A 12,517-nucleotide genomic window follows, 5' to 3' on the forward strand; every position below is an offset into this window, starting at 1 on the left:
TAGAAGAAAGCATCTTTCCAGGTCTTAGGCTGTAATCGCAAGCATGGTTCGGTACTCTGGTTTGGACCAAAGTAAAATAAACAAAAATGCTGTCTACAGAGACACATGATTCTTATTTTATCCTTGTCTTGTGAATTCCATATTCCTTTTTACTGTCATTTTAATACTCGTAGTTAAAATGGTTTGGTCTAAGCAGTGCTCACATTGTACCTAAAGTCAACAGAACCAGAAACAAAAACATCTAATTGTATGCTTTAATTGGATAATAATAATGCATCATCTTGAAGCACCAAACCGATTAGACACCTGTGATTTGTAGCTGAATTAGCTGAGATTTTTAGCGTAGCGTATATTTTTGTATGTTACAAAAAAATTCCCATTTTTACTGATACTATACTGACGGAAGTGATAAGATTGTCACTTGATAACATTTCTACTGCTGATATATGATCAGATACATTATCATTACCTTCATTATTGTTAATCATTAACAATTTTTATTTGTGTTTACAGGCATGATGGAACTGATTCCCCAGAAGACGCAGGTGATGTCGTTGTATTGCTGAACAGTTTTCACAGTAAGATCATTAAAGTCAGGGTGAGTGTGTTTTGTGTGTTTTATTTAATAACATATCATGATCGTGATGATGATTTTGTTTTATTATTATTAATATTTGTTTTTATAAACAATTTATTCAATACCATTGGGAAAAGTGGTGAATAGTGATTTGTGTTGCATGGAATCAGCGAAACCATATTTTATTAGTTCTGTCGTAAGTAGTAATAAGGAGCTACAGCTTTCTTGTCTCCCCATAAATCTCATCGGCCTGCGAGGTTTTTTTTCAGCAGCCCCAGTGAGAAAGCTTGTGCTTTGTATGCGCTGGCCAACTTTCACCCTGAGGTGACGTCAGAGTAAAATTAATCGAGTGAGGCACATTTTTTCCAAAATGGATACACAGTGGAACCTCGGTTAGTATCCGCCCGGGTCGGTGTGTTTTTTGGTTAACGTCGAAAATGTACGCCAAAATGTTGTCTCGGTTTGCGCACATTTTGCAGGTAGCATACTGTATGGCGCGCGTCTTGTCACGTTATTAATACACTTTGTGAGTCCAATTATATTCTTAATGTATTTTTATCACAAAGCACCCTTGTTAGCATCCTTCGCTTGCTAGCAAAACGGCAACTGGAACTGGAAGTCATGCATGTCTATGATGTCATCAGTGGATGACTCTCGAAAATGTTAACACAAAACACGTTTTTATAGTTTTACAATTCTAGTTTTACACACATAAACAATTCTAAATGCATATAAATGCCAACTGAAAGGTATAGATGAACTTTTCAGGTCACTTTTAACCTTCATTGAAGACGTGACTGTTCCCAAAGACGTGACGTGGCAGTGAGACGAACAACTTCCTCTTGTGTCATGAGTTATTTCTTGAATTCAATAGTGTTTCTCACTTTCTTTATCATTATGTTGGCACTTGCCAACAATGGAGCCATATCTTTGGCTCCATTTTGGATTATTGAGGCGAGAAACACTATTGAATTCAAGAAATAACTCATGACAAAACAGGAAAGTGGTGTTGAAGAGGAAGGTGCTGATCTTGCTGCATCGTGTCTTTGGGAACAGTCACGACTTCAATGATGGTAAAAGTAATCTTAAAGGAAAACTGCACTTTTTTGGGAATTTTGCCCATCATCCATAAACCTTATGTGAGACATGAACACACGTCTTTCTCTTTTCTGTGCGTTCGAAATGTTGAAAAACTGCTAGCACGAGGTGGCTAATAATGCAACGTAATGGGATTCATCTATTCCGCCTTTAAAGCCCTCTATTAAACACCTCTAAAAACTCTCCAACAGTGTTTTCTCGTTTTATATACGTGCTGTGACCACGTAGTAACAGGCATATTCATGATAACATGTAATCCGTACAGTATTTTGCCGTATTTTGGTCATTTTAAACATTACTGGAACTTCCTTTATGGGTGCATTGATTTCCCAGACCCCAACGGACGCTACTTCCGTCAACAACAGAAGCATAGAGAGAGCGTTTGCAACCACTAATGATGGCAGACTTTGTGAGAGCTACTGCTGATGACTACTTTTTACTTTTACATCCCCCCAGGCAGAGAATAATGTTGCTGGGTGCTAAGCAGATTCAGCTCTACTGAAACACTTAAGCCATTCTCATAGCGTTAGCATGTAGCACTAGTGCTAAACATTTCATTGACATTTCATAAAACCATAATGAAACACTTACAGTGTCCGCTCTCACTGGGAGGCCGGCTGATGGGATGGCTGTATCTTTCAGCACAAGAATTGTGTTCCCGTGGAGCTGGTAAATTCAGCATAGTCCTCAGGTCAAAAAATGCTGAGCACTAACAAGCATCTAGCCGAGTCTTCCTGGCGATGTCGTTGAATTTAAGTTGAGAGCCATTATCCACTGCTTCAGTCTGCCCGGATGTTTAGTTGGTAGCGTGTGATTTTTCCATTGCATCTCAATGTTTTATTGGGGCCTGTTTCGGCCCCATCCACAGACCGGTAGCGAGCGTCCTGAGGCCCAGAGAGCATTCAAAGAACATTCAAAAAGCAATATTTGTTCAAATTAGTCTTTCAATCATTGTTTCTTTTTGTGTCATAGGTCCAGAAAAAGGCAGAGAAGATGAATGAGGATCTTTTAAGTGAAACGAGTGAAAGCAAAGGCCTGTGGGACTCCATAGCAAGGTGTGTGTGCTATTCCCTCATGTCAGCTTTATTATTTTAAATTGAGCTCATATCGTCCTCCTTTTCAGCTGATAGACAGAAACGGCTGTATGTCCATGATCAGTGATACGTTATGGTTTCAGGAGATCATATTCATCCCCAGGATCCAGACTACATTATTATGCTGTAAGAGCTAGTCTTGCAAAAAATATGTGCTTCTGTAGGTATGTGTATGCTAGTATTTGTATACCCTTGTGTGTGTTTTTCTTCCCACATACCCTCCTTAACTGTGTGATATCCTGTCTCTTTACCTTAACGCTTGCTGTGTGAAGTGTTTGGAGTACTTTTGAAAAAAGGTAGGCAGTATCGCTGCAAACCATTTAACACCTTCATCATATGTTTCATCTTTTTATTGTCGCGTTGTGTTTATTTGGTGCTTCCAGCTGCTCTGCTAATATGTGTGTTGCAGAGATGTGCAAAAGGTGATGTTTGTGTTGCTGTCAATGACTCTGTAGGTGTCAAGGCAAAAGCTTTTGCACTTTTGTGTGTATAAAAGTTTCGATGTCAGAGATGAGAGCCTGCTTTTATTCATAACATTTTTCCCATTTAACCACCAGATATTAAACATATCTCTGTAAGGGAGACTCTTGTACTGTATTGGATCTCATTAAATTGACCAGGTGGGTGTCTTGTTAGGTCACGGTCATCATGCCATACTGTCTTTGTCTTGCTGAGTGAAGACTGTATTTTATAAAATACCTTAAGCGTGGTCATGGTGGGCTCGGAGTGGAGGGACAGAAGGAGGTTTATTCAGGTGAATGGCTTGTCTGATTAAGATGCTTGCTGGATGCCTTCAGCAGCACAGGTTAGAGAGGTACTTTGGCCTTGGTGCAGACCTAAACCACGTTGATGGCATAACAAATGCTGGCTGGGGAAACACCTTGCAATCTGACCTGAAGGTGGTATTGGACCTAGAGGCTTTGGACATTTCTTCAGACATACGGCCAAGATTATTTGTCCAAATAACACTTTAACATGTAAAAATGGAGACAGGAGATATGTTAAACATATTGGTGATGGATGGATGGATAGATGGATTGATAGATAGATGGATGGATGGATGGATACTTTATTAATCTTCAAGAGAAATTCACATTTTCAGCAGCTCTGCAAAAATGTCATAATGAACTTAATCACAAAATAAAACAACCACGACAAGACATGAGATAAATAAATACGGAACAGATCACATCAAATTTATAGTGCAATATTACATAATAATAATAATACATAGTGATAATAATATATAAGGTAATAAGTCCACTCCTGTTACACATATCGGTATCGGCTGATATCAGAATCGGCCAAAAAAAAGCCAATATCGGACATCCCTAGTCATGAATGTTATTTTCACATTCGTCCTCTCTTAACAATCCTTGTTGAGGCTCGTTTGAAATATGTGTTGCAGAAAAAAACAAGGAAAAAGCCAAAACTCAAAGTCAATTTTTTGATTCTCAATGAACTGACTTGCGAAATAAAGTTTGTAGGATGACGACTTGAACTCTTGTTTGAGACTTTTAATGCTTATTCATTTTTCTTTATCTTATTGTAATTACTTGCCATGCCTCGCTGTAATCTGACTTTTCTTTAGAGATAAGATAGGGCAGATAATTTGCTACACTGGAAAAAAGTTTAATTTTGATATTGTAATTCAAATTTACCACTTTAAATCAAGTAAATCTTTTTGCTTTTATCACATAAAATCTTATATTACAAATGACGCTTACATGCATCTATTCTTTAGCATATCATATTGATATTGTTTCATTTTATTTTAACTATAAAACTGATTACATTAGTTTGATTCCCACCATCTGTCTTCAAGCCAGGGCTTGATTAACACTTTTAACAATGGTATTATCCCACTGTTCCACTAGGGGAGACAACCAGAACGGAAGGGGGGATAACTACAAACACTAATTCATAGTCATGCTGATAACAGATACGTTAATACACACAGGGCAACTACCAATACTACATGGAATGACAAAAAACAAATTACATAACATTCAACACGTAATATTAACAACTATTTACAAAGCAGTCTAGCAAAGCATGCTGGCAAATAAAATGTACTCGCGTTTTTAGAATGGGTACAATATGGACAAAATCTGATTAATAGTAGAATTGAGTTGTAGTAAATAACTGCACAGTTGATTACAGTGCTCATGACACCAAAAAAAAGTTTCAAAAAAACAATAAAATGAAAGCAATCACTGACATGACAATTATTTATCATACTGCTGTCATAGATAAATTAACAGCTATGAAACAGGAGTGAAATTAAGTTGTAATTTTGACAAGATTGTGAGTTTTCTGAAAGCATCCTGGCTGCGACGTCACTGGAAGACTACGTTCCGGGAACCAGATTCAAGCACATGCAGCCAGGAACTCACAGCAAAGCCAAGAGAGAGACATACAGTATTCACAACAATACTGTAACATTCACTAACATTGTGTTGTGAGGAGTACTGTATGATACGTTTTACTGGCAGTGATGGCTACGACAGATTGCATATTAGCCGCCTAGCTAGCTAAGCTGGCTACTGTGGAGAAATGTGAATTAACTTTAACTTTCTGCCACCTTGGCACGCTTTTCCACGGTCGAATGTTTTATGGGTTTTTGACTTTTTATTTCCATCTGCGGGGCAGTATGGAAACATTTGGCCCACTAAGATTGCCGATCATCTGACGAGTCGATTGGTGTCTTTTAGAAACGTGAACGAGCTTACTCCATCTCCTCGAGTTTTCCAGCAAAAAGCCTTCAACACGAGCAGACATAATATAAAAAAAATATACAACAAACAATAGAAATTCACCCAAAAATGGAACATAATAACTGCGAATGCATTATAGTTAAAGTGTAGGACCGTCTTGCTTAGACGTCACTTGCTCTTCATCATGCAGACCCGGAGGTATTTCAATATTCGAGCACACATCTAACACAGGTAATATGCTTTTCAATGTTATTGTTCACAGTGGAAATAACAATATTGTATAACAATACTGTATAATAACAATATGTGTTTTGGGGTCATGAGCACTTTAAATTGTGTATTAATACAGAATTTAAAAAAACAAAGGTTAGGAAACACTGAAACCTGATTTGAACATTGTAGAAATTATGTTGTTTTATAGAATTAAATTTAGTACACCCCCAAAAGGCATTTTTTTTCAATCGATGATTTAACTATTATTATTAACGAAGCATCCCATAATGATCAGCGTCAGCAATACTTGGTACGTATTCTACAAAAAAGTGTTAGTGGAAGTGTTTTTGCATCCGTCATGACTTCATTTGCAATCTTGGTGTTACTTTGAGGGATTTGTTTTAAAGGATGAACGTAAGGTCATTCATTGATCGAAAACCCTCACAGGAGTTGGTGAGGTGAGTCCTTGCATCAGCATCGGCACCTGGTTTGATAGAGTGCTTACAAATAGGGAGCTCCTTTTCTATGGATATAAAAGCCTTTTTTGTTGTCTTTTGCTTTCTGTTATTAATATTTTGATTTACTGTATTTAGAGCTTGAGCTCCCAGGACCTTCAGTGAAGACTGTACATACAATTGTTCATACACCCTAAATACTCCAGTTAATGCCTCTATTAATATACCCGCCTGGTTTCCTATAGAGTTTTTCATTCACGCCAGGTGAAAAAACTTTGGCATTAACGGCTGTGCCTGCAGGTTGTAGTTTTTATTAATTCCACAAGATGGCCGTAGCTGCATTTGAAGTGTCATGCCGGTAAAACCTTTCCACTTCCGTTATTGCAACTTTGCGTATTGCTGCATGCACTTGGAGACCAATGTTGGTTGCTCTACTGGGCTGTTTGTGTGAAACTCATGCATGTTACACTTGCTGTGCTATTGTTTACAATAAACTCATCTAGGGTGTTAATGCTGGCTGAGCAGTTTTCTCTTTACCACTATTACAACATTGGTTCTGTTGCTGCTGTTCAATGTACTTGTTAATAAATTAGCCCATGTGGTAAAGAGAGCTACGCTTTCTCATGCACTCCAAACCAACACCCCGTCCTTTTTGCGGTTTAGGTAAATAAACAACCTGGCTATAATTAGAGCATTTATGGTATTCACTATGTGAAATAAATGATGACATAGCAGTGGTTTTCTGTATGTTTACGCTCTTGGTGTGACTCAGTATTGGCACTGGCAAAAGTGTAATTCAGAAAATGTGACCACATGCCTCAGTGGACAAACTGAATTGTTGTTGAGGTTATGTTGCAGAGACTGGTTATAGGCTGCAGATTGTAAAAGAAATGCTGCAGAAAGATTTATCGTCTTATTTGAAACATCTCAGCGTTTAGTGTAATGGAGTGGCACACATTTTGCATTGTTTGCAAACCACTCACATGCTTATGTGAGAATGCAGGTGATTTGTGCTCCCAAGGACTTTTGCCTGTTAGTGTTGCCCACTTCCCAAGATTTTTAACCAGAGCTGAGGTTATTGGATGCAGAGGGTAAATTGAATTGAAGGTTTTCAGGTTGGAGAGCAAATGCTACAAATAGGTTAGTCTTGCCTTGGATTGGAGTGATGGATTCAACTGTCTGAATCACTCCCTTGCACTTGCTTTGAGAGGACTTAAAGAGACTCACTATGTATGCTGCCTCATTTCCCACTCACCAGCCAAGTTGTTGGACATTTTCCAAGCTAATGTGCTGTAAAGAAACATCAAATGTGCACACCAAGCAATAAAAACACAGAAGCAGCAAACACATGCAATCAATTAACACACAGTTTAATTATGACCAAAGGGTCAGGACAGAGGCTGGAGACTATCCCAGCTGACCCAGACTGCCAGTTATGAATGGTGCAAGGATCGTGTATTGATCCCATGCCAGCTGCACAAAAGTCTGCTATGTGAGCAACTACTTGGACAATGACATTAAACTTCAATCCTCACTTTCAAATTCTGTGGTTAGCCCTGCTTCAGGTGGAGACGTCCAACTATATCAGTGTCTTGTTCACAAGTGAGGGCAGGATGAACAGTGAGACTGACAGATAGATCAGTGTGAAGCCCACAGTAATGCGGTCGCTGCATCGGACTATTAAGGTGAAGATCGAGCTTTGCCCTTTGGCTCAGATCTCAATTTACCAGTCGATCTAAGTCCCATTCTCACCTAAAGTCACATGGTAGTGACCAAAAGGACATGGGTATGGGTACAGTAAGATGAGTTTTCTTTGCTGGATGTCGAAATTCACCCTTAAGGTAAGGCCTTATTTTCACAGATATCCTGCAAAATTGTTGCATCAGAGCTTGCATTTATTAACCAGTGCCTTTTACTGTATATAGAATCCAAGGAAGTGGGATATTTTCACTACTGTGTTTGCTTTCACACAGCGACATGGCTTCTTGCAATCAGATAATTTTAAAATGAGACATCAGTGTCACTGTCTGGTATGACTCTTGTCAGACAGCAACGATTGCTTCCAATACAACAGGGCTGGAGAAATGAGTGTCAGGTTTTAAACTTCACACACAAACACACGTGTCATCTCTCATCTGTTGTGGCTGTGGTAGTGCTTTCAAAGGCAGAAAATTGTTTGGTTTGCTTTCGTCACTACGGAAGTCATTTCGTCCGTTACAGAACAGTGGCATGGGGAAAATGAAAATGATGCTGAAGTAGAGCCTCTGCCGCGGCTTAGGTGTCTAACAGCTGGCCTTGGAGCGACCCGGTGGAACTAGCGGAGTCGGCGAGAGATAAGGAAATGTAGGCACCGTACCATTTTATTCCTAACCCTTGCAACCCGGATAAAACAAGAAGAAAGTGGATGGATACGACAGAAATACAACATAAACCCATGTGCAGTAAAGCATGTGCAAGGAGTGCATGAGACTTAATATGTTGCTGAATAGTAGTCCAGTCATTTGATGCTTAACTTTTTGAATTTGAATTTTTGAATAAATTTTGAATGTGTTCTGTCTTACTAATTTTCTCAAAGCCGGCGAACCAAACATTCACAGTGCATCCGGAAAGGATAGTACATGTCTTCGACTTTTCTGTTTTTGTTTTTCTTCAAGCACAGCGGTCATACACTGTAGCTACAGCGCGCTTCTTGTTACAAAACATATTGCGATGCTCTAGTTAATTACCTAGTTTTATTTTACTTCAAAGTAACTCGCTTCAGAAATCAAAACTTTCTCACGTTTTTTTTATCTCCAGTGAGACTCACTGCATACACTAGCCTACCTCCCCTTCCCTTGCTCATCCAATCAGCAGTCAGAATGCAGTCTAGGTGCATTCACGAAGTTGTGGTGAGTCCCCTACTTTGGCGTTAAATAAAACCACCGGGCTCGGCAAAGACAGCTGCAACAATGAAGCTGAAGAGCCGCATGAAGGCTTCGGAGCCGCAGGTTGCCGACCTCTGTTCTACGTAAAAATGTATGCACAGCAGCAGCCATGGGCACCCCTCGTGTAGTCAGAATGGTACAATCTTGATCGCATGGTATTTTTATATGATTTGACTGCAAGGTTGATAGCCGAATCAGACACATCCAAATTGAATCGTCAAATAGTTGACTATTCTAAAACACCTCTAGTTGTCATTATGGGGTGTCGTGTGCAGAATTAGAGGTGAAAAAAAGCTATTTATTCAATTTTGGAATAAGGCATACCAAAATGTGGAAAAAGTGAAGCACTGTGAATACTTTCCGGATGCATTTCGTTCTTTGTCCAGGGTGCAATGATTATACAAGGTACGGTACGTATTTAATAGGGCTGTCAATCGATGAAAATTTTTAATGACAATTAATTGCAGTTTGTCTAACAATTAATCGCAGATAGAAGTTTTTATCTGTAATAAGTGTAACTTTTGAAATATCATTTTTAAGTTTTTAATACACATATTAACATGAGACTGGATAATATGTTTGCTTTATGCATTTTTTTATGACACATTCTGTTTTTTTAAACAGCGCAACACAAAATGGACCTCAATGTATAAAAAAACAAACACAATGTACAACAAGTAGACATTGGTAATGTAAACTATCCATCACTGAAATATCATTCTCTTTAAGCAAATAATCTCACAAAATATAATTGTGACTAATAATTGTGGTTCGCAAAAACACCCACCACCTAAGTGAAATGAAAAGAGGGTGTTTGAAAAATAAAATACTGACAATTTACAAAAAATAAAGTACTCAAGAAGTCAGTAGTTTACAGAACTAGCACTGCGCCCAAATACTGTGGTGCAGTCAGGCTATAGCTTATGCTTCACTTCGAAACATTCTTTTACAGAGACATAGACACACATCAACACTCTTTTACACACACCTTATCACACTTTTCTTGGCCTGGCACATTCAGTAACGTGGAAGTATGACACCACGGGTCTTGCAACATGCAAGTTTTATTCTGTCCTCTTTGACAAACATAGCAGTTCAAGCACAAACGAGAATAAATGGCAAATAAATAATATTAATGCTAATAAATTCCGCTGCAAGCCTTTACTGCCATCTCATTGAGCGGTGTGTGTGTGTGTGCTCCCTCACTTCCGCCTTTGTCCCCACATACTACGGTGACACAAGCCTTCCATATAGCTGTCGTTGGATATGCTTGCCGATGACTAGCAGCTCATAACCCAAATTTTAGCTCTCAATTCAAAGCAAAAAATCAGCCGAGAGACGGCTCTTATCTAGAAACACTCGATAGTTTGGACACTCGTATGCCAAGGTGCCACTGTATAAATGACAATAAAAAATACCAGTTGCTCACAGGGGATTCATTCATTCCTCTCTTGCTAGCAAATGTAATATCGCCTATCAGGCATTGCTTGTGATGTTGGTTAGAATGATGTTAGCCTCCTAAATGAGTACGTGCAAGAATCCAACTTAATTGTATTCCAGTACAAAGACAGCCCAATATGTACTATAATGTAGCATAATTGCATGTAATATAAAAGCTCAATTGGCTTCAAAACAATGCAGCACAATGATGACAGTGTTTTTCCTGGCTTCATAAAAGCACTAATCAACTCCTGGCTTAGTTTTGATTCACTGACACTGTATGAAAGACATCCATCACGCTGGAAAAAAAGATAAATGGTTGTCTCGTTTACAGCATCGCAGGAGGAGGCTCCAAGAAGAACGATGGAGAAAAGAAGAAAGAGGATGTTCTAAACATATTTTCAGTTGCCTCTGGTCATCTGTACGAGCGCTTTCTGAGGTATAAGACTCATTCTCTCATTTCTCACAGCCTCTCATCGGTTGCGCTCCAGGCCCCTGAAAGTGATGTTCTTTTCAGCCTTGATCCTATGAGTTCTCTCTTTTTTTTCAATCATGTCTATTTCAGGATTATGATGCTGTCCGTCCTTCGCCATACCAAAACGCCTGTCAAGTTCTGGTTTCTCAAGAATTATCTCTCACCCTCGTTCAAGGTACTGTTTTCATTTTTTGCCACCTCATCACATGGACGTTACGTAAACATCTATGGCTTTGTTTGAGAAGATTTTCAAGTGTTTTCTAATTTTAGCCTATCTAGTCCAATTTTTTTACAGTGGTGTGAAAAAGTGTTTGTCGCCTTTCTGATTTCTTATTTTTTTGTTTGTCACACTTAAATGTTTCAGATCATCAAACAAATTTAAATGTTAGTCAATGGCAACACAACTAAACTCAAAATGTAGTTTTTAAATGAAACTTTGTATTATTAAGGGAGAAAAAAATCAAAACCTACATGGCCCTGTGTGAAAAAATGATTCCCCCGCCCCGTTTAAACATAACTTCACTGAGATTATTTGAGATATATCAGTGTGGAAAAGCTCATAAAGCCATTTATAAAGCTTTAGGACTCCAGCGAACCACAGTGAGAGCCATTATCCACAAATGGCGAAAACATGGAACAGTGGTGAACCTTCCCAGGAGTGGCCGGCCAACCAAAATGACCCCAAGAGCACAGTGACTCATCCAAGAGGTCACAAAAGACCCCATAACAACATCCAAAGAACTGCAGGCCTCACTTGCCTCAGTTAAGGTCAGTGTTCATGACTCCATCATGAGAAAGACACTGGGCAAAAACGGCATCCATGGCAGAGTTCCAATACGAAAACCACTGCTGAACAAAAAGAACATTAAGAAGTCTCGTCTCAATTTTGCCAGAAAATATCTTGATGATCCACAGTGCTCTAAGAGACTAATTGCAAGTGTTTGATTGCTGTTGTTGCTGCTAAGGGTGGCCCAAGCAGTTATTAGGTTTAGGGGGCAATCACTTTTTCACACAGGGACATGTAGTTTTTTATTTTTTTCTCCCTTAATAATATGAAGTTTAATTTAAAACTGTATTTTGTGTTCAGTTGTGTTGTCATTGACTAATATTTCAATTTCAATTTCAATTTCAATTTCAATTGATCTGAAACCTTTAAGTGTGACAATCATGCAAAAAAAATAAGAAATCAGGAAAGGGGCAAACACTTTTCCACACCACTGTATGTTCATTAGGACATCTGCTGGTTATCCTGCCTGTTTCTTTGCCTGAAACTGACTAACACATTCCTCTATAAGATGTCTTCTGATTTCATCATTTGTTGATGCATCATCTGCCTTCAGTCAGAAGGTACCAAACCAACTCTTAATGTATGTCCTCGTAGATTTTTATTCTCAGAGAGGTCCTTTTTTAGAAGATAAAATGCTTCACTTGGTTGGTTAACTGCTCAGGATTAATCCATGGCTGTCATGGAGTCACAGGCCACACGAACAATGAATAGTAAGTGTGCAGTGATAAAGATTATTG

At 38.7% G+C, this 12,517-nt stretch overlaps 1 protein-coding gene across 3 annotated transcripts in view; it reads left to right on the forward strand.

Annotated features, from left to right (window-relative positions):
• The window catches only part of uggt2 (UDP-glucose glycoprotein glucosyltransferase 2), a 57,041-nt gene that overhangs the window by 34,887 nt on the left and 9,637 nt on the right, over positions 1-12,517 (forward strand). For 2 of the 3 annotated variants that reach the window (XM_054786563.1, XM_054786564.1), the window contains exons 31-35: positions 514-598; positions 2,648-2,730; positions 3,042-3,065; positions 10,853-10,957; positions 11,084-11,168. In XM_054786563.1, the coding sequence (XP_054642538.1) occupies positions 514-598; positions 2,648-2,730; positions 3,042-3,065; positions 10,853-10,957; positions 11,084-11,168 (382 nt within the window). The remainder of the gene's footprint in view (positions 1-513; positions 599-2,647; positions 2,731-3,041; positions 3,066-10,852; positions 10,958-11,083; positions 11,169-12,517) is intronic. The other variant, XM_054786566.1, reaches the window with a different exon arrangement.

Source organism: Dunckerocampus dactyliophorus, chromosome 9, assembly GCF_027744805.1.
Source record: "Dunckerocampus dactyliophorus isolate RoL2022-P2 chromosome 9, RoL_Ddac_1.1, whole genome shotgun sequence".
In the NCBI taxonomy this organism is placed as follows: Eukaryota; Metazoa; Chordata; class Actinopteri; order Syngnathiformes; family Syngnathidae; genus Dunckerocampus; species Dunckerocampus dactyliophorus.